The 23431-nt window shown below is 45.3% G+C and overlaps 1 protein-coding gene across 2 annotated transcripts in view; it reads right to left on the reverse strand.

Moving 5' to 3' along the window:
* The window catches only part of TTL (tubulin tyrosine ligase), a 126150-nt gene that overhangs the window by 66155 nt on the left and 36564 nt on the right, over nt 1-23431 (reverse strand). For both annotated transcript variants that reach the window (XM_033936557.1, XM_033936556.1), the window contains exon 3: nt 21234-21466. In XM_033936557.1, the coding sequence (XP_033792448.1) occupies nt 21234-21466 (233 nt within the window). The remainder of the gene's footprint in view (nt 1-21233; nt 21467-23431) is intronic.

Here is a 23431-nt window from a genome sequence, read left to right on the forward strand (position 1 = left end):
TTACTTCTTGAAGAATTTTCAAGTGATTCAAGTTTTCTTCTTAGATTTGTATTGTCTTTAATGCCTCCTGTATTACTTTATAAGAGTTAATATTCTGTTGTTGGTTTTCTATCTGTGATTTATTATCAGTAGTGATTTTCTGTAGTTCTAAAATATCCTTATCATACACTTTAAACCGTTCTTCTACTTGATTTAATTGAGACGCTATAGTTTTAGGAATAGTAGCAACCAGGTCCCACAGAGCGTCCAACGTTACTTCCTGGGGTTTGTTTAGCTGAGGAAATTGAAAATGTAAAGTCTTATGCTCACCCACTGGCAAGTCTTCCGAGAACTGTTCAGGCTGGGCTAATCCATTTCCTGCAGTTGTTGAAGCCTCGAACTCCATATTCAGGTTCCCTGAAAGGAACTGGGAACCCAAATCTCTGTCCCCCAGACTGATCTCTGCTGCCTCCGGAGGAGGAAGCACTCTGATTCCCAGAAGCTCCCCCTCCCTCGGGGAACTAGCCGTTTGAGGATGCGGGGAAGGGGCTTGCATATCAAGGCTAAAGGTGGTTTCAAGCCCCAAGGAGGACTGCTGCGTGCCGAGGAGTCATCTTTTATACTCTGCTCTTATTTTTCCTTTTTGTGACTTTTGTGGGGTGGTCGTTCTGATTTTGTGGCACAAAATCTGGGCACCACATATAGAATCCAAAGGATAAGGTCAGGGTTGTCTGTAATGATTTACAATGGTTCTATCTGAAAAGTGATTGGTTGCAGAATGTGCATTTCCAATGTGATACCTTTCAGCAATCAGTGTAGCCCCCATACTCTGGAATGCATTCCCTGAAGAGCTTTGCTTAACACAAAGAGTATCTCTACTTCAGGAAGCAGGTGAAAGCTTGACTCTTCAACCAGGCTTTTAATGGAAGAAGTAACTAACTTGCTAGCCTCTCACACACCCAAACACCCACACACTTGCACAGGAGTTCACATACTATAGCAGGACATGTTTATTCACTTCTACCCTAGCTGAAACTTTTCAAGCACCATAAATTAGTCCCCTTATTTTCTTACTCCTGCCACTCTATCTATATGCTCCATCTTTGCTTACACCCTCTGTCTATTAAAATGTTTTACCATGTATTATATTGACATTGTAACACAGCATACTATTCCATACTTTGATTGGAATTTCAATATTTCTACAGCTGTAATTGTTTATTGCTTATGTCTGACCGAAAGATTAGGTTCTTATCTTTGCTAATATTCTTTCTTGTAAATCCACACTCTATTTCTGGACTAATGGGTTATTCTCCCATACTCGCCAGAGCTTGTAGGAAGCCTCTTAACAAAGAGTCTTGAACCCCTCCCCTCTTACATCAGGACTGGTCCCCGGGAATTCAGTTGGCAACAAAGCAGCTAGGAACATCTGCAGAGGACAAAGGCAAAAGAGAGGGGTACAGGGACACTCCCTTACAAATAAATCTAATCTGCTTATAACAATAAGTTTAGAATAAGAAGCAACAATCGCAACATGCCATGAAACAGAAACCTGAACAACACAAAACAGTGCTATAAGGAGACACAGCCTGCACTGTCAGAAGGGAGTGCCTGAACTACGGACCCCCCAAACTAAGTGCTAAACCCATTCTGATAGTACTCTTAGAAAGGCTGGTCAGAAAACAGAAATCCAGCTTACCAGTATTTGCAAAGGCAGACAATCGGCAAATCACAGAGCAGGTACCAGGAGTGTGGATTTACAAGACAGAATTTTATCAAAGGTAAGAACCTAACTTTCATTCTTGTACAATTCCATTCTATTCCTGGACTAGTGAGATATAACAGAGCACTCCCATAAAGTCAGGGTGGGACTGATAAGCTAGCTGTCAAAACAGAGAAACCAAAGGCAGAATCCTGCTTGGCTGCCACATCGATTCTGTAAAACTTGGTAAAAGTATGCAAGGATGACAACATAGCAGCCCTGCAAATCTTCTTCAATGATATCACTGATGAATCAGCCCAAGAGGAAGAAATGCCTCTGGTATAGTGAGCCTGCACCAAAAGGGGGGCTTCTTACCGGCCACTATGTAGGCAGAGGAGATAGCCAAACGGATCCATCTGGAGATTGTGGCCTTGGAAGCTGGCCTGCCTTTGCGGGAAGGACCTACCAGCACAAAGAGATGGTCGGAAAGTCAAAACCCGGGGTTCGTAACCTCCAGGTACTGTACGTAACAGGATCTTGCACACATCCAAGGATCATAACACCTAGTCCTGCTCTCTGGAACTAGAGGAAAAAAAAAAAGGAAGTCAGACCTCCAGGTTAACATAGAAAGCAGAGACCACATTTGGAAGAAAGGAATAACAGTGCACAGCACCACACCGGAATTCGTAATCCACAGAAAAGGGATCCCAGCAGGAAAGAGCCTGAAACTCAGAAACCGTGCAGGCGGAGGTAATGACCACAAGAAAAATAAATTCTTGATCGATGGATGAGCCAGAGAATGGAGAACCAAGTTTAGAATCCATGTAGCCGCAATGGTGGCTGAAGCCTTGCGCATGACAGCTTATGAAGGCTGAAGCATTGCACATGGAAAGCTGCAATGGAGGCTGAAGCCTTAGAGCGCCCCGCAGAAAACAAATGACATTCAGGTGAGTGGACAGGGAGCCCCTCAGTAGGTTAGGCCCCAGACAACAGAGACCGGCAATCTGGACTTGGAGAGAAGACTCAGCCAGGCCTTTAGTCAGGTCATCCTGAAGGAACTCCAGAATCTGGGGAACCAATGGGATAGACAGATCCTCCAGTTTCTGGATGCACTATGCCAGATAACATCTCCAAGCCTTAGCATAGGCAGACACTGTGGACTTCTTGCTGCGGAAGACTGGCAACAACAGCCGATGAATAGTCCCCACTAAGTAAGGCCGCACGCACAATAGCCAGGCTGTAAGACCGAAGCGGTCTATATCCTGCAGCGCATTTGGGTCCTGCGTGAGAAGACGAGGTTGACAAGGGAGCCGAAGCTCCTAATCTCTCTGGAGCTGAATTAGGTCGGCAAACCATGGGTGTCTCGGCCAACTGGGCGCAACAAGGATCATTGGACCCCTGTGGGTTGATATCCTTCTAAAAAGATACCCTATCATGTGCTATAGAAGGAAGACATACAGAAGATCCTCCTTTGGCCATGGCTGAACCAGAGCATCCAGGCCTCTGATGCCTGCCTCGCGACACTGACTGAAGAACCGAGGTGTTTTCTTGTTGGCCGTTGAGGCCATGAGGTTGAAGTTGGTGTGACCCCAGCACTCCACTATGCGGTTGAACACTCTCTGAGACAGGGACCATTCGCCGGGGTCCACTGTCTGACAACTGAGATATTCCGCCTGGATATAAACCACCACTGGAGACGACCCTTGAAGTGAAGGCGAGCCAGTCGAACCACCTGGAGTTCCAGGCGATTGATCAACCACTTCCTCTTGGAGACAGCTCACTGGCCTTGAACAGGAATGCCCATGCAGACAGCACCCCAGGCTCTGAGACTGGAATCTGTCATCAGGATAATCCACTTGGAAATACGAAGGGGAAGACCTCTGGACAGAGAGAGAGAGGGCATAGCCACCAGGCAGTCATGGCATGCATCCCTTTGCGGACTCCAGCGCAAAATCAGGACATCCTATAACGGGCGCAAATGGACCTTGGCCCAAGAAACTACATCAATCATCACCACCATGGTCCCCAGAACCTGGAGATACTGCCAGGCCATCAGAACCGGAGTAACCAGGAAATCCCTGACCATCTGGCGCAACTTCTCCTGAAGCGACACGGGTTCTGACCAGTGTGGAAGCAAACCCCTGGGTATTCTAAGCCCTGCATCAGGTAGAAGTGACTCTTCCTGAAAATGATTACACAGCCCAGGCGCTGAAGCAACTGAACGAGTTGATGAACTGCTGGATGACCCTCAGACTTTGCCAGGGCCCTGATCATCCAGTTGTCCATGTATGGATAAACCAGAACTCCTTGGGTGCACCTTGGTGAAGGTCATGGACGCAATCGCCAACCTGAAGGGCAGCACTGCAAACTGATAATGCCATAGCAGAACGTGGAACCTCAAGTACTACCTGTGGTCTGGAAAGATGGGAATATGGAGATAAGCCTCCGTAAAATCCAGGGAGGCCAGAAACTCCCCCGGAGCCACCGAGGCGATAACCAAATGTACCGTCTCCATTCTGAAGCAAGGCACTCTCAGCGCCACATTGACCGCCTTGAGGTCCAGGATCAGCCTCCAATCTTCTGAGCCTCTCTTTGAAATACTGAAGTTGAAGTATATAGAGTATTTCCTGAAGCCCCGAGTCTTGCTCCAGAATGTGTTCTATGGCTGCAGACTGCTGCCTCCACCCAAGCTGCCTTTTCTGGCCATCCTGGAGAATCAAGTCCTGGAGGGACTTCTGGACCCAATGGTCTGAGATGATGGCCTACCATTCCACCTCCTTATTCGTGGGAGGGCAGTCACAAGCCTGGCATCAGAATTGTTTCTTAGCAGGTGCTGTGGAATGACTCCACGTGGGTGGCAGATGGCGAGAGCCTTTGAGCCTCAGCCTGACAGCTGGAGCAGAGCGCTGCCTAAAAAAGGCTTCAAAGAGCTGATGGGAACGCCTGAAGGGATGGAAAAGCATGGTACCCTGAACTCCTAGAGGGCCGAGACCAATTAACAGGCAAAGACTTGGGTCTGCTGTCCTACACACTGGCCATAAGGTCATCCAGACCCTAGCCAAACATAAGTTGCCCCTGAAAAGGCAACCTTCTCAAAGTTGCTTTCAAGGACAAGTTGCTGAACCACTCCCAGATCCACAGCATTCTATGTGCTGATATAGAATGGGCCAAAAGCTTCAGTATGTCATATAGGGAACCACCATATAATCCACTCTTGAGACCAGGAAGTTGAGATTCCAGATCATGGCGAAGCTTGGAAAGGCAAGCCCTAGCCACTTTAATTCCGGTGGCTGAAAAGTAAAAGAGGTGCTTGAGGATGAAATCCACTCTATAGTCGTGAACTGCCTTCAGGACCACCCTTTGTCATTGGGGAGAGAAATGTGTTTAGTGACTTGTGCCACCGAGGAATCCACCTTTGGGGATGCAAAGTGCTGGTTATAAGCGGCCGCCATCGGATAGAGCCGAGACATAGCCTTGGCACATTTCAAGGGCCCTTCCAGTGTCTCCTAAATATCCATGAGAATTTTAACGATATCAGGATTAGCAGGAAAGGAAGCGGACTGCAGCCTCTGATCTCTCATGAGGAAACTTTGTGCAGTGACAGGCTACCCAGCCTCCAGCTTCAACTCCTGGAGGGATTCCAAGATCAAGTCCACCAGATTCTCAGGCTTTATAAAATCTCTGCACTGTAGGAATCCTCTTCCAGATCCAGGGGCTACAAAATCCCCCACAGCAGAGGTGCCCATCTGTGTAAGTAATGGCATTGTCAGGGCATCATGATCCACTCTAGAGACAGCCGGCGCATTAACTGGGACCACTTGGGGCGGGGGACAGGGAAGAATCCCCATGCCTTGGGAAATATAGGACCCCCACAGCCAGCAAAAACACTGGTGAAGGAACAGCAGGCATGAACCTCTTAGCCAAATAAGCCCGATACCACATCATGTTAATAAATTTTGGGAGAACCCATCATCTGAGGCAAGATCCTTTTTTGAACTCTTGGAGGACCTCTAAGGTTTGGCCACTGAATTGCACTTGTATTTTGCTGGGATGGCAAGTGCACACTCCTTGGGGCCTGCAGTCAACATTTTCCCATTTTCTCCTGTCCGGGGGCAGGAACAGTGGCAGGACCCCCTTCAGAGATAGAGAGTACATGAGCTGACAAAATTTCACCCTCCTCACATGCTGCAATGCACGTGGAACAAAGCCACTCTCCAGATAGCCATTCACCACAAATGGGGCATGAATCCTCCAAATCCTGCCCTGGGGAGTCCATTTGAGTGGTTTTCTAACAAAACTGAAGCTTGCAAAGGCTAAAACTAACTTTTTAAAAAGATCGTGACAATCCAAGATGGCTGCCAAGGGTGCTATTTTTAATGCAAATTAGCCCGGGAAAAGCACAAGAAACCTCCAAAAATGGCGATTTTGGGATTTGGGGGGGGGGGGGGGAAGAGAGAGCTAGGGCACACTCCCAAACCTACTAAAATACCCTTTTTTAAGACCCCCCCAAATTGCTGATTCAGGCTGTCAGCCTTTTACTCACTGTGTAATGTGCTGCCTAGAACTGCATAGAGAGAAGCTGAAACTGCCTACAAAGAGATCCTCTGCCTCAACTAGCAAGCAAACTGGACTGCTGATCTTCTGACTCCATCCCCCCACCGGCCCAACACCCACAGCCGGGAACCTCCACCACTTGGACACCCTGCAGACACGCCTGGCAGAGGAAATGCAGTTGGCCACAATTCTGGGAAAACCTTCAAAGAGCTACAGAGCCTGCACTTGACCTACTAGCAGACAAACCTGGAGTAAGCAAGCTCCCAAGGAATGGTCCCTGAGATCCCAGATCTGAAGTGAAGGCTGTCTAGAGAGTGCCCTGCAAAACAGCCAACCCCCTCCCGCAGTCAGAGCTGTTCCTGTGGGGAATTCTGCAAAATGAGGGCCAAAAAATGCAATTGAAAGGACTGAAGGTAAAAAAAATAAACATGAGCAGAAGAGACAAGCTCCTACAGTCTGGCTAGTAGGAAAGAAACTAAATTCCTGGGGGTACGTCCTGAGGTAAGAGGGGAGGAGCTCAAGATTTTATTATGAGGCTTCCTACAAGCTCTGGCGAGTATGGAAGAAAAACCCACTAGTCCAGGAATAGCGTGGAATTGTATAAGAATTGTTACTGCTGTACACTGCCTCGAGTGAATTCCTTCAAAAAGGCATAAATACTGAAAAGCCTAATAAATAAATGAATTTAGTTATCCAGATAACTACTCAGATAATTATTAAATATTACTGCCCAGCACTCCATACAAATGTTCAGTGCCACTTGCTCTCTGGACAGCAGTGCTGCATATACATGTTTTATTTAAACACCGAGAGTGGAACTTAAAAATATTGACCAAAAACAATTAAGAAGCTAAGAATAAGCTTGTCATAAATTAAGTTTCCTTTTCTTTGTAGGACCTACTGTAAATATGCAATCCAAATAATACACTAGGAGAACAAAGACTTGCTTAAGATGATTTGCTTCACACAGTGATTCTATTTCTAGCTGTCAGCAGCATCTGTGTGAGCAAGGTCTCTCTTCAACCCTACAGTGCCACCAGCTGCCATTTCACTTAATTCTGCAATGCCACTGTGGTTACACAGTAGAAGAAGGTGCTGCATTTCATCTCAGAACTCCACTGCTTCCCTCTTACTAGCAGCAGAGCCCCTCCACACCAATAAAATGCAGGGGGGAGGCCCCAGCACAGGGACAATATATATAAGGTCCCCAGGTCCATCCCCCACTGGCCCTTCTACTCTCCAGGTCAGCAGCGATGATATGGAGACAACAATCAGAGCCCCTAGGGCTCACTGTTTATTTTCTTTGCCTTCAGTCCTTTTAATCACGTTTTTCAGCCCTTGTGCTTCAGAGTTCCCCACGGGGACAGCTCTGACTGTGGGAGGGGGTTGGCTGCTTGGCAGTGCACCCTCTGGACTGCCTGCACTTCGGATCAGGGATCTCAGGTACCATTCCTTGGGAGATTGCTTACCCCAGGTTTGTCTACTAGTGGGTTGGGCGCAGGCTGCTTGGCTTCTTGGAGGTTCTCCTAGAATCGTGGCCGACTGCTTTTCCTGCGTATGGCCATATTCAGAACCTAGGACAGTGGAGCTCCAGAAAGAGTGGTGAAAGAGGCAGTTCCTAGACAGGGATACGGGGAGAGTTAAGAGAGGAAAGATACTGAGGAGCTGCAGAATGAAGGTACTTTAAGTAAGTAAGATGAGTTTGAACTCTATACAAAAACAGATATTGAGCCAAGGAAGTGACTTGAAGACTAGAGCTTATGTGAGTGCAACAACAATGGTGGAAGGTAAATCGTGCAGAAGATTTTGAACAGACTAAACCCCACCTTTCTACATTCTAATCTTCTGCCAAAAATTTCTGTATAGTCCACTCTCAGCCTATACTCAAATAACTTGTATCTAAACTAAACTACTTATATTTAAACTACTGTTCTTAATTTGCTGTATAGTCCCTATATTTACACTGCTGCACAGTCTCGTATGTCCAAGTATTTAAATCTACTGTATAATCTTGTATGTCCAATTCACTCCTTTGTGAATGTTTACTTGCAAACCGTTCTGAGCTACTGGGAGGACGGGATAAAAATCTAAATAAATAAATTAATTAAATAGAAGATAGATGGTTTATTCTATTCTAAATGTGATGTGATGAGTGTGTGGATAAGGGTTTTGGTACTGTTCTCAGAAAGGAAGGAACACATTTTGGTGATGTTTTAGAAATAGAAATGGCCAATGGCAATTTTGTTAGAATTCCAACTCAAATGTAATAGTATTATATTTTAAAGGAAGGACCTAACAGTCCGTATTTCAGATATTATGTCTTCATCAGGAGTCCTATGCATCTACAAAATCATATCTGAATCATACTGGCAGATTGAAAAGCCACTAATATAATACCCACTGAGCTCACAAGCGCATGACTATTTGGCTGTACCCAAGCTCAGTGGGTGCTTATTGTAGTAGTGGCTTTTCAATCTGCTAGTATGATTTAAATACAATTTTGTGGATGCTTAGGACTCCTAATGAAGGCATAATAGCTAAACAGGAGTTGGACTTTTTTTTTGTTTGTTTGTTTTAACTTTATTGAACCAAGTCAACAAATACAGACACATTCAAAGGGTGATCACCTCATGAATGGACAATCAACACAGGATAGAAAGATTCAGCCCATGATACAGTGGCTTTGCAGTATATAGCAATTACTCATTCAAATGCAATAAAAGTATACCTTTCCCCTTGCTAAACAAATAGTGACTACAGTCCCCTGAACCATCCCCTCCCACCCCAACCAAACAGCCTCCTTACATGCAATAGGTAAATGAGATTTCTGAAGTGCACTTGGAATTATACAATGAATGGCCTCACTAGGAGGCAGTCGTAGTCTTCTCCAGCCATTTAATATAACAATACCATATTTTCTGGAAGTGAGAGAGGTTGTTATGCAGCATAGCAGTCAACTTCGACATCATGTATATAACATAGTAACATAGTAGATGACGGCAGATAAAGACCCGAATGGTCCATCCAGTCTGCCCAACCTGATTCAATTAAAATTTTTTTTTTTTTTTTTTTTTTCTTCTTAGCTATTTCTGGGCGAGAATCCAAAGCTTTTCCCGGTACTGTGCTTGGGTTCCAACTGCCGAAATCTCTGTTAAGACTTACTCCAGCCCATCTACACCCTCCCAGCCATTGAAGCCCTCCCCTGCCCATCCTCCTCCAAACGGCCATGCACAGACACAGACTGTACAAGTCTGCCCAGTAACTGGCCTAGTTCAATCTTTAATATTATTTTCTGATTCTAAATCTTCTGTGTTCATCCCACGCTTCTTTGAACTCAATCACAGTTTTACTCTCCACCACCTCTCTCGGGAGCGCATTCCAGGCATCCACCACCCTCTCCATAAAGTAGAATTTCCTAACATTGCCCCTGAATCTACCACCCCTCAACCTCAAATTATGTCCTCTGGTTTTACCATTTTCCTTTCTCTGGAAAAGATTTTGTTCTACGTTAATACCCTTTAAGTATTTGAACGTCTGAATCATATCTCCCCTGTCTCTCCTTTCCTCTAGGGTATACATATTCAGGGCTTCCAGTCTCTCCTCATACGTCTTCTGGCGCAAGCCTCCTATCATTTTCGTCGCCCTCCTCTGGACCGCCTCAAGTCTTCTTACGTCTTTCGCCAGATACGGTCTCCAAAACTGAACACAATGCTCCAAGTGGGGCCTCACCAATGACCTGTACAGGGGCATCAACACCTTCTTCCTTCTACTGACTACGCCTCTCTTTATACAGCCCAGAATCCTTCTGGCAGCAGCCACTGCCTTGTCACACTGTTTTTTCACCTTTAGATCTTCGGACACTATCACCCCAAGGTCCCTCTCCCCGTCCGTGCATATCAGCTTCTCTCCTCCCAGCATATACGGTTCCTTCCTATTATTAAATCCCCAAATGCATTACTCTGCATTTCTTTGCATTGAATTTTAGTTGCCAGGCATTAGACCATTCCTCTAACTTTTGCAGATCCTTTTTCATATTTTCCACTCCCTCTTCGGTGTCTACTCTGTTACAAATCTTGGTATCATCTGCAAAAAGGCACACTTTTCCTTCTAACCCTTCAGCAATGTCACTTACATACATATTGAACAGGATTGGCCCCAGCACCGAACCCTGAGGGACTCCACTAGTCACCTTTCCTTCCTTCGAGCGACTTCCATTAACCACCACCTTCTGGCGTCTGTCCGACAGCCAGTTTCTGACCCAGTTCACCACTTTGGGTCCTAACTTCAGCCCTTCAAGTTTGTTCAACAGCCTCCTATGAGGAACTGTATCAAAGGCTTTGCTGAAATCCAAGTAAATTACATCTAGCATATGTCCTCGATCCAGCTCTCTGGTCACCCAATCAAAAAATTCAATCAGGTTCGTTTGGCACAATTTACCTTTTGTAAAGCCATGTTGCCTCAGATCCTGTAACCCATTAGATTCAAGGAAATACACTATCCTTTCTTTCAGCAACACTTCCATTATTTTTCCAACAACTGAAGTGAGGCTCACCGGCCTGTAGTTTCCTGCTTCATCCCTGTGACCACTTTTATGAATAGGGACCACATCCGCTCTCCTCCAATCCCCAGGAATCACTCCCGTCTCCAGAGATTTGTTGAACAAGTCTTTAATAGGACTCGCCAGAACCTCTCTGAGCTCCCTTAGTATCCTGGGATGGAGACTCACCGGTCTGTAGTTTGCTGTCTCCATCTTGGAGCCTTTCTTGTGGAGTGGAATGACGTTAGCCGTCTTCCAGTCCAACGGGACGTTACCTGTACTAAGGGAGAGATTGAAGAGCGCTGATAGCGGACCCCCTACCCGCCCCCGATGATTGCCGGCAGGAAGGTGCTCAACCCTTCCTGCCAATAGATCCCGCCCCCCCAAAGATTGCTGACAGGAGGGTGCCCAACCTCTCCTGCCAGACCCCCCAATAAACCCCCTCCAACCCCCCCCGGGCTTACCAGCAAGTTGGCCAGATGGGTCCTCGCAAATGAGGTGGGCTTGCCCCGCTCTTCCCCTGCCCAACCCACAGGAGCCTGATTGGCCTCCGTGGGAGGGGCGTTAGCCGCCATGGCCAATCAGGCCCTAGGTTCCTGTGGGTTGGGCAGGGGAGTGGCGGGCTTGCCTTATTTGAACGGAGGCGGGCCAGCCGTCCGACTTGCTGGCAAGCCCGGGGGGGGGTGTTTTTTGGAATGGGGATTTCGTTGAGGGAGGGGTCCTGCCAGCGATTTTCGGGGGTGAGGGGTTCTACCAGCAGAAGGGTTGAGCAACTTCCTGTCAGCGATTGTCGGGGGCGGGGGTGTCTTTCGGAAGGAGGGACTGGGCATCCTTCCTGCCTTGTTTGTTTAGGGCAGTAGTCGGCAAACCGCGGCTCGCAAGCTGCATGCTGCTCTTTAGCCACTTGAGTGCGGCTCGTGGCTCAGCTAGCTAGAGCAGGGGTACTCAACCTTCTTCCTTTCCCTGAAAGAGGACGCTGAAGCGCCCGGCCGACCAACTTTCGCCACCCAACGTCAATGAGGAAGTTCTGGGCCGGCCAATTGCTGCCTGGCTGGCCCGGAACGTCCTCTCCCACGTTAGAATTGACGTTGGGTAGGGAAGGTTGGTCGGCCCGGCGCTTCAGAGTCCTCTTTACAGGGAAGGGAAGCAGGGAGAGCTCAGAACTTGGCAGCGGCTTGTTCCCCGATGGCTGAGGCGGCAGCCTAATCCCCGGCGGCAGTGGCTTGGGGGAGGGCAGAAAGAAAGAAGGGGGCAGGGTGAAAGAAAGAAAAAGTTGGGGGAAGGAATGAGGTCTGGAGGAGAGGAAGCATACAGGAGGCTGAAAGAAGGGAAGAAATATTGGATGCACAGTCAGAAGAATAAAGTGCAACCAGAGACAGATGAAATTACCAGACAATAAAGGTATGAAAAATGATTTTATTTTCAATTTAGTGATCAAAATGTGTCCGTTTTGAGAATTTATATCTGCTGTCTATATTTTGCACTTTGGCCCCCTTTTACTAAACCACAATAGCAGTTTTTAGTGCAGGGAGCTTATGAGCATCGAGAGCATCACAGGGCATTCAGCGCAGCTCCCTGAGCTAAAAACCGCTATCGCAGTTTAGTAAAAAGGGAGGGGGTACATTTGTCTATTTTTGTATAGTTGTTACTGAGGTGACATTGCATAAAGTCATCTGACTTGACCTCTTTGAAAACCCGCGGAATATAAATGATAATTAACATTTTCTCTGCCTACAGTGTGCTTTGTGTTTTTTTTAAATTTTATTGTTGGTAGATCATTTTGATTTGGCCACAACAGTAAGGGGGAGGAAGGGGAGCTGCTGAAAGACATCTAGTAATCCTTGAAGGCTTGACTGTGCAGGGAATTATTTTTGTAAAATCATGTTTTATTATGTGACTGGCATTATTTAGACTTTAATTTCTATGAATGAATAGAATGATATAAAATTGCTTGCTTGTTTTTATGTGCGTGCACTGAAAGGAAGTGGAGAGTGAGCTGAGGACACTGAAGGGAAATGGGGAAGAAAGAGTGGGAAGATGCTGATTTATAAATTGACAATTGTACAGAATATTGTTTCTGTTTATACTTTAATATAATAAATTCAGTATAAAACTATTCGAGGCTTATGTGGATGGGATCAGATGGTTTGCGGGGGCAGGGACCAAGCACGCGGGGACGGGGCGGGTGGTAGATTCAAAGGCAATGTTAGGAAATTCTACTTTACGGAGAGGATGGTGGATGTCTGGAATGCACTCCCGAGAGAGGTGGTGGAAAGTAAAACTGTGACTGAGTTCAAAGAAGCGTGGGATGAACACAGAGGATCTAGAATCAGAAAATAATATTAAAAATTGAACTAAGGCCAGTACTGGGCAGACTTGCACGGTCTGTGTCTGTATATGGCCATTTGGTGGAGGATGTGTTTGGGAGGGCTTCAATGGCTGGGAGGTGTAGATGGGCTGTAGTAGGTTTTAACGGAGATTTCGGCAGTAGGAACCCAAGCACAGTACCAGGTAGAGCTTTGGATTCTTGCCCAGAAATAGCTAAGAAGAAAAATTTTAAAAAATTTAAATTGTATCAGGTTGGGCAAACTGGATGGACCAGGCAGGCCTTGGGTACAGGCCTTCAGGGGGGAGGGCAGGCAGGCCTTCGGGAGGGGAAGGACAGGCAGGCCTTGGGTGCAGGCCTTCAGGGTGGACAGGCAGGCCTTGGGTGCAGGCCTTCAAGGGGGACAGGCAGGCCTTGGGTGCAGGCCTTCAGGGGGGACAGGCAGGCCTTGGGTGCAGGCCTTCAGGGGTGGACAGGCAGGCCTTGGGTGCAGGCCTTCAGGGGGGGGGGGGGACAGACCTTCAGGGGAATGGGCCCTGGTGTAGAAGTACATGGAGGGAGGGAGGGAGGGGGGGTTCAAAGAGACGTGCATATGCCGGACTTTGAGGGGAAGAAATAATGGGTCTAAAAATAGAGGAGAGGGAGAGAGAAATGTGATCAGGACCAGGCCACCTTGGGACGTATGTTTTGGAATTGCCTGACTATATTGTCTGTCTGGACATGTTTGGGCCACTTTACATCTGTATTATGGGGCAGGCGGTGGACTTTGGCTCCAAGAGCATTGTTTGGTTTTTATATGATAGCCCCCCCTACACCGAGAGGCATGTCAGCATTTGTTGCACGAGTTATGCTGCTGGGTAAAAAGGCGATCTTATCTAGCTGGCTTTCTAGTGAACCTCCGACTTATAGCCAGTGGAGATCGACCATGATCATTCAGGCCTCTTTGGAACGGAGGAGGTTTTTGGACCTTGATTCTGCAGCAGGAAAACGTTTTTGTCTGATATGGGAGCCCTTTTGGGGAGCTCTCACTCCCCTTGCAAGAAGTCACCTATTGAATGCATGACCTATATTTTGTTAAATCTTACTTTGTGCCTACTTGGAGTTCAATGGGGAGGGGGAATGGGAGGGGTGGGGTGGGGTGGGAGGGGGGCTTGCTTGGGAGTTGTTTCTTGTGCTTTTATATTTGAGAAAAACTGTTATATTTTTCTTGTTGTTTTGTTTGCATTTTGTGTCAATAAATACATTTCAACATAAACAAGATTTAATGACATCTGTACCTGGGACTTTTAATGTGAAATTCACTACAGTACTTCTTAGAAGAGCCCCGCTGCTATGCCCAGCTGTCTGAATAGTTTGCAAGAATGCCTAGACAAAAACTTTCTTTTGTGCATTTTTCATGTGGACCTATTTATATTCGAGTGGCCAAAAAAGACAGATGTACTAAGGACCAAAACAGCTACATAGGTCATTTAAAAAAAAAGAAGAAAAGACGTCTTGCTGTTTTGAGAATGGATATTTTCTCTAAAGGATTTCTGGACGTCTTTCCCAAAACGTCTAAACTAAGACAGATGCTCTATTGAAAATGCCGCTCCACGTGTCTGAATAAAAGGGCACCCTGATCAGTGTTAGAGCATAGATATTCAACAAGCAATACAAAATTGTCCCCCCAATAAAACCTTCATTAAAAGATAACACCCCTCTTTGTCTCGGGTAATTTCTTTCACTTCCGGGCATAGAGAATTTGCAAACACTATAGCTACTTCATTTGTTTTTGCTCTAATTCTATTAGAAGCAAAGTAGATATCAGTATAGTTTTTATGGGAGAAATACTTATCACAATTTTTTTTTTTTTAATTTATTTATTCATTTTTCTATACCGTTCTCCCAGGGGAGCGCAGAATGGTTTACATGCATTTATTCAGGTACTCAAGCAGTTTTCCCTGTCTGTCCCAGCGGGCTCACAATCTATCTAATGTACCTGGGGCAATGGGGGGATTAAGTGACTCGCCCAGGGTCACAAGGAGCAGCGTGGGTTTGAACCCACAACCTCAGGAAGCTGAGGCTGTAGCTTTAACCACTGCGCCACACTCTCCCCCCAATGAGGCTGTAAGCGAGTTTCTTGCACAAAATCTAGGCACATCTGCAGCCTCTCCGCTTCTTTAAAAAATACTTGACATTTCCTAGGGGAGCTCAAGCCTTTCATGTTCAGAAAGACACATACCTGAAATCTAGAAGGCATTAATGAATCCAGACCAGCTCATTTTACCCCACTAGGCTCCCTCCTCCAAGCAGCCTCCACATTTATTTGTTTAGGTATTTATACACCACCTATCAAGCTTATCTATGTGGTTTACAATCGGGTCCTGGTGGGCTCACAATTTATCTAATATACAATTATCTTCACCCCCTCCCTCTCAAATCCAGTTCATTCAACCACTCACACCAACCATTCACACTTCTTCCCCAATCTCTTTTGCTAAGTTATCATCCAACAATACCCCAAACCCTATTCCTCTCCCTCCCCAGTATACAAAAGCCCTTATCCAAATGGGCCACGATTCAAGTGATGTCAACTATCCAACAAGGCCTTCTCCTGTGCGATTCCTAGAGCCTTGTACTTGCCTGGGAAGAAGTTTGACCCTTAGTAACTTGAACAGAACTGTATATCTATAAGTCCCAACCCAGTACAAGAATTCATGCTGGCAGATGCACTTCCAGGCATGTGTTGCAGTGATATGCTCTTCCACCATCCATGTTCCAAAGTTTAGAAGTTCTGTAATTAAATCATGTTTTTTCAAGCTGCGACTGATTCGCTCAATCTCTAAATATTTAGAACCCAAATCCATTAACATTCTGGTACATTCATTAATCATTGCAAAATTAGATTATTGTAATAGCTTATTTACAGGAGTACCGCAGAAAGAATTAAAACGTTTACAAATTACTCAAAATGCCGCAATAAAATTAATAACAAAATATAGAAATATCACCATGTTAACCCCCTACTTCGAAATGCCCATTGGCTGCCAATTAATCAAAGAATTTCTTACAAAATCTCTTTCATAACATTTAAAACAATTCATTCTAAACTGCCCCAATTTATTTATAAATATCTTATCCCATATGACCCACCCCGCAGTCTTAGATCATCTAATCGTAAATTGCCGTCGGTCCCCTCCCTTCATATAATAGGAACCAAAAGGCATGACATCTTCTCAGTCGTAGCTAGAGAGTTGCGCGGGGACAGAAATCCCACCCGTCCCCACCCGTCCCCGCCAAAATCCCACCCATCCCCACCCGTCCCCGTGAGGAATCCCTCCGTCCCCACCCGTCCCCGTGAGGAATCCCTCCGTCCCCACCCGTCCCCGCGAGGAATCCCCTCCGTCCCCACCCGTCCCCGCGAGGAATCCCCTCCGTCCCCACCCGTCCCCGCGAGGAATCACCTCCGTCACCATCCTTCCCTATAAACTTCAGAAATAGTTATTTTATTTAATTATGCTACTGAATTAAAGGCTCTGGTAGAGACCCATTTACAAATAAGCAAAGAGACTATTAATTTGGAAATATTAATTGGGAAGAATACATACTTTGTAAATGGGTTTCTACCAGAACCTCTAATGTAAATATAAAATATAAATACTCAGCTGATGAGAACCCACAAACTGTCAGCTGAGGACTTCCTTTGCAGTTGGCCTGGGGTCCCTTTTGCCAAGCTTGGCAGGCAGCAGTAGCGTCCCTGAGTCACAGATGCTGGCACCTCAGTGGCTCATGGATGCTGCCAGCGACTGCTGCGCTTGGTGGAGGGGAGTTCTGACCATCTCTAGAGGAGGTCCTCTGCTGGCGGTGCTTGGGGATCCCCACCAGTCACAGCAAGGGCCAACAAGTACTTCAACACTGTAGAAATAAAACCAGAAATGCATTTCCTTTTCTTTTGAACACAAAACAAAGATATCTGCCATATACATTTCCCAAGGCAGATGACTCTATGCAATGTCACCTCGGTAACAAAATACAAAAATAGACAAATACACCCCCTCCCTTTTTACTAAACCACAATAGTAGGTTTTAGCACAGGGAGTTACGCTGAATGCCTCGCGCTGCTCTCAATGCTCATAGGCTCCCTGCGCTAAAAAACAATATTGCGGTTTAGTAAAAGGGAGCCATAGTGCAAAATATAGACAGCAGATATAAATTCTCAAAACAGACACATTTTGATCACTAAATTGAAAATAAAATCATTTTTCCTATCTTTGCTGTTTGGTGATTTCATGAGTCTCTGGTTGCACTTTCTTCTTCTGACTGTGCATCCAATCTTTCTTCCTTTCTTTCAGCCTCCTGTATGTTTCCTCTCCTCCAGACCTCATTCTCTCCCCCAACTTTTTCTTTCTGTCTCCCTGTTCCCCCTTCTTTCTGTCTCTCTGTCTGCCCCCTTTCTTTCTTTCTCCGTGCCCTCCCCCAAGCCACTCGGTTTGCTGCCACCGCCATCGGGGAATAGTCCCCAAGCCACCGCTGTCCCAAGCTTTCCCTGCAGAAGCGTCGCGCTGACCAGCATTCCGCTCCCTGACGTCAATTCTGACGTAGGAGAGGAAGTTCCGGGCCAACAAGGCATTTCTCCTCATTCCATCCAGCCTGAGCCCCATCTCTCCTTGATCCAGCATTTCCCTTCTGTGTCTGTCAGAATTACCATTCCACCTATTTTCCAGCATCACCCTTCTTTGTGTCCATCTCACCTATATCCCTATCTCACCACTTTTTCAGAATCTTCATTTGTCTCTGTCCTTGTCTTTACCCCATATTCACCATTTGCCCTTTCAATGTCTTTATCTCCCCCCCCCCACACACTTTTTCAGCATTACTTCTATGTCTCTATTTCACCTCCTCTTCATGTCCCCTCTGTATCTCTATCCTTATTCAGAAGGTCCTGCTTACCCTTTCTCTTCTTTGTGTCACTATCTCCATTTTCAGCTTTCCCCCCTTTTCCTTTGTTACTGCACCCTGTAGCCAGAATCTTTCCACCCTCTCTCCACTCCGGCCCAGCCCAGTATGAAATATTTCCTTTTGTTTCTCTCCCCTCTCTCTTCTCCTCCCTCACCCACGAGTCCTGCATCTGGCCCTCTCCCTTCTACCTGCACCTGGCAACACCCCCCTGCTCCGCGGCTCTCTTAAGCAACTCGTCAGCAGCGGTGATCAAGACAAGCTGCCGACATCGAGGCCTTCCCTCTACGAGTCCCGCCTTTGTGGAAAAAGGAAGTTGAAACAAGCGGGACTCGCAGAGGGTAGGCCCCGACGCCAGAAGCTTGTGTCGATCGTTGCTGCTGAGTTGCCGAAGAGAGCCGCAGGTAGAAGGGAGAGGGAGATAGGAAGGCTGTAGAAGCTCCGGAGCATGACACCGAACCCGGCCAGGATGATTTCTTTTTCAGGCTGCTGCTGCCGCTGCCATCCCCCACCCGAAATGACAAAAAACAGCCTAATGCCCGCGTCGGGAAATAGCCATGCTGAGCAGTGAGCTCAGCACGTACACAGATGAAAGCCTTGCTTGCTGATTGGTCCGGCGGCACGGTGGGGCGGGGCCGCCGGACCAATCAGCAAGCAAGGCTTTCATCTGTGTACGTGCTGAGCTCACTGCTCAACATGGCTATTTCCCGACGCGACGCCAGACTTGTAAGCTGCATGCTTGCATCGCCAGAATTTAGGTAGGTTGTTTTCATCCCCGTGGGAGTCCCGTGGGCAAGGGGGCGTCCCCGTGGGAGTCCCGTGGGTCAGGGGGGCATCCCCGTGGGAGTCCCGTGGGCCAGGGGGCGTCCCCGTGGGAGTCCCATGGGCCAGGGGGGGAACCCGCGGGACCCGCGGGATCCCCGCGATCCCCGTTCCCGTGCAGACCTCTAGTCGTAGCCCCTCAACTTTGAAATACCCTACCATCTCTTGTTAGAGAAGAAACTAATCTCGAACGTTTCAAAAGCCTACTCAAGAGTCATTTATTTAAAGAAGCTTTTAACATTTTATTTAAATTTTACAGTATCCTTTTTAACTCCCTTAAGGAATTAAGCAGCAACGAGCCCTTTCCTTTTGTTTTTTTCCTTATTTGTCTTTCGTTCCTATCCAAATTGTATTTCTAACCCTATTTCCTTTTGTTTCCCGTCTGTCTGTCTCATTTATCCCTTTTTAATATGCCAATTAGTTGATTTTTTTTGTAATTGTTTTCTTTTTGTAAGTATCAATGGTATTGTTAATGCCATTTTTATTATGTTCATGCTCTCTTTTTTTTTTATATTGTAAACTTGCTTAGACATTAGATCGTGATTAAATCAAATTTTAATAAAACCTTGAAACCTTTCAACAGCTGTTGAGACTCTTTAGCCGAGGACACACAATGTAGTTTGTTCGCCACTGTGAATGATCCAAAAGGATAAATGCCACTTGTAGCATATGCTGTGATTCTGAGAACATCGGGTCACCTCGCGACAATCCTGCCTACGACAGAGTATTATCAAGGAGATGTCTGCAAATAACTCCACCTTGGCTCTATCCATCAGAATATGTTCCACTTTCTGGGCTGCTTGAAAGATTTTTTTCCTTTATCGGAAATCACAGGAAACATGCAATTATATCCTGAAGCCTCTCAGATTGCTGTGGCTTTAGCACCCTGTGCACCCGTTCAAATTCAATAGGGTGCAAGTCCGCCTCTGGGTCTGTGACTTGCAAAAAAATTGATGACCATTGTGTGTCCTTTGCTAACGAGGCTCAACAGCTGTTTAAACATTCTGCATTAAGATGAACATGTCCCATTCCAGAAACTTTTCAGGCACTCCTCGCACTCTTATGTTATTCCTGTGTGCTCTATTCTCCCCATTCTTAATTTTGAATAGAAAATCCTCACTTGTGAGCTCCAAAGTTTCGCAACGTTTTTGCAGGCCTGCTATTTCAAAGTCGTTCAGTTTCTGACTCACATCGTCTATTTTCCGATGAAGGCCTTCCATATTGGCTTTGACCTTTATGGTAGTCAGTGAGGTTTGTAAGTCCTGCACCCACAATTTAAGATCTTTTTTGCTGGCCAGCATATTGTCAGTTTCTGATTCCAGAGCTTGATCACCTTCTAGTTCTGACTCCTCATAAAGTTCACGGACCTCTGGTCCTGCCACCATCTTGCTGCTGTTGGCCATCAAGGAGCTGCCAGCCTGGTAGGTGAAGGTTTGCAAATCAGTTTGTGGGGTTTCTTGCCTGTCAACAGTCAAAAGGTAAATAACTCTTGGGGGATTGCACACTTTTTTCCACTAAAAAACTGGTGCATGAAGAGGGTTATGACACCAAAAGTACATGGACTGAGCTGAGCTGAAGTGTCACAGCTACCCAACCATGCTTCTTGCCAACGTTACCGGAAGTCCCATAGAGTTGGACTTTTAATAAAATTGCGATTCTTACTCCAGGCTCATTATATTGGTTGCCCCCATTCTCTTTTGAACTCTCATAGAAAAACTAATGACAGGTTTTAGCAGTCTGCTCATAGTTGTTCTCAGGATCATGCTTTGGGTGGAGCAGAGGTACATTCTGATGAACATGCTTATTTTATAAAAACAACCTTAAATGTGAAATATCATAAACTCTTGTGAGAGACAACTAAACACCCATACAAACAAACAACTCTCAATTAGAAAAAAAAACCCCAACAAATTTTGTGGACCATCAGATAGTAGCTACTTCAGACCACTACTTTGATTCTTCCTAGTTCTATTTTTAGCATTTTCCATCAATTTATAATTACAACTATCTTAGGTATCCTGAATGTGTTAAATTCAAATTTGCTGATTTTCAACTTAAATAGTAGAACAGCTTTTCAACAACACAGAGAACAGCCTTCTGACTCAGTACTATGTTTCGCTTCTGCTGTGTCAGGAAAGTCATTTAATTTAATATCAACTATTTGACCCATTAGAGCAGGTGTAAATTTGTGTGTAGGCATGCTATTGGACTGATTCTGGGAATATATTTTATAAAGAGGCACATAGAGGCCTACATGTTGCTTTTATAAAATATGCTTAAAAAGTAGGCACCTTTTTGATTTTATAACAATCAGCCCTGTTGTAAATCCAGCATATCCTTATTTACTCAGTGTTTAGAGTGGAGTAACAAAGACTGACCTTTGGCACCTGCTGAGGACTTAGCTATCCACACGTTGTCTTCCCCATTCTCCTGCCGTTTGTTGTATGAAGCCAAGTACACTTCCCTCTCATCTGTCTTGGAGCTGTTGATCAGATGAGCAATTCCATTCTGGGCTGGAGCCACAGGAGTCTTGAGGTTGGTTGGGTAGATCACGTGAGATTCAGGAAACCATGTACATGATTCGAACAATTCATGATTTGTTTTGATTAACCTAAGTGAAGAAGAAAAAAAAGGAGTCAGTTTACTGTTCTTCCAATCTTAGATCCTGCAACCTGATGAGAAACTCTGCTTAGTAAATAGTGTCCTCCCTGGGGGTAGGAGGATAGTAGTTTGTCATGGTGCCTGCAATTAGAGAGCTTTCTGCACTGAAAAATTCCAGTATACTGTATTTGTTCAAAAATATATTCAGATTTTAGGTATAATAACTCTCATTTGAAAAGAAAAACCCAATGGGGTTTCAAGTAAACAATCTGAACAAGTATGATCAATAAGCTACATTATTGCAGAAGAGTAATACAGGTCTTGGGTAATTTCACTGATTAAGCTTTATGTCAGTGAAACCAGAATACCAACATGCTGTGGATAGAAAGCAAAGGTTTTACAAAACAAAATAAAAAAACCCTGAAGAAAGAACAAGGGATTACACCTCAGGGGTCCATTTTCAAACAGCTGTGGAATGAGTTAAGATAGACAGTTAACTGTAGGAAAATGTTTATGTTCTAAATCTAGCCAGTTCTATGTGGCTGGGGTTGCCTGCCTAGAACTGGAATCAGCAGGCAGGGTAAAACAGAGTTTTACATACAAAAATCTATTTTTAAATAGCTGCCCTCCTGATATTTAAATTTTTTAAAATGCACATCATAATCCTTGTGTGCATAAACTTTCTACCCATATCCTTTTGAAATACTCCTGAAATAGAGATGGGGGCGAGGTTCCCATTTATGGACACACTTTTATTTTTTAGAAGTAGGTTTGTAAAATTTCTCCAGAAAAGCTCTCCAACATTTTAGCAGATGTAAATGTATGTGGGTAGTGTTGCCGAGGTAGATTTCAAAGTAAACACTACGCAGACCTATAGGAGTGTTTTAAAATGCCCTCCCAAGTTATAAACTTCCAGAGTTGCACAATTAGCCTGTCAGCAGCAGAAGTTTAACTGCCTAATCCCAGTCAGCTGATTAAGCCTTTTGAAAATTCATCTCAGTAACTGCTCATAACACAGACCAGTAGCAAAGGTTCCACATACCAAAGTTGTGTACACATGCACTTCAGATATCTTTTCAACAACAGCTAAACATATACGGTAATTGAGATTCTGTTGATTGTAATCTACTTAGGGTCATTTTGACTAAAATTATTATGTAACAATCAAAATTACAGACAAGTAAGTAAAACCAGATTTTAAAATCACCACCCAACAAATTCCAGCAAGTTGGAGCTTAGCACTGAAGAGTTCATAAGCAGGCACTGCTTGAGTCCCTGCTGTGAGAATATCAACCGATGGCCAGGAGCACAGGGTGACAGTAAGTCCATGCAAACACTTAGAAACCAATGATAAAGCTTTGAACTGCACTCTTTCTCTGGCCACCAATGGAGGGTGTAAGGTTTGATAGGTCAGGTCCCCCTCAAGGTGTGGTGGTAGGGGTTATGTTAGAGATGCCCTTACACACGCCAGGTCCCAGGTTCAGTTCCCTCACAGAAGTTTCACCAGGAGTAGAATCAAATAAGAAACACAGCCAGAGGTGATTGCATAAAGAATATATTATAGAAATAGGCTTACAGAATAGTATTCATAGGCATTACAATTAAGCATTACAATTAAGTAGAGAGCAAAGCAGTTCAGAGGCAAAGAGACAGAGAGTCTGAAGTTCTAAGGAGAGCCAGAGAGAGAGAGAGAGAGAGAGAGAGAGAGAGAGAGAGAGAAAGAGAAAGAGAAAGGGGGATGGGGTGATGGTCTAAGTTTTGGGTTCCATAGATAAAGAGAAGGATAGACAGAGAGATAGACAGAGAAAGAGAGAGCTTCATGTGTGTTGCAGAGAGGAGGCTTTTATAGCTTGGAATCTTATTCTGAATATAGAAACTATTGTATGTCCCAGTATCTTTCTGTTCAGAATTTGTAAACTGTTTGAAACAATGGTTAATTTAATTGATAAGGAAGGTGTGATACTTGCAGGCATGG

Source organism: Geotrypetes seraphini, chromosome 3 (genome assembly GCF_902459505.1).
Source record: "Geotrypetes seraphini chromosome 3, aGeoSer1.1, whole genome shotgun sequence".
NCBI classification, from domain to species: domain Eukaryota; kingdom Metazoa; phylum Chordata; class Amphibia; order Gymnophiona; family Dermophiidae; genus Geotrypetes; species Geotrypetes seraphini.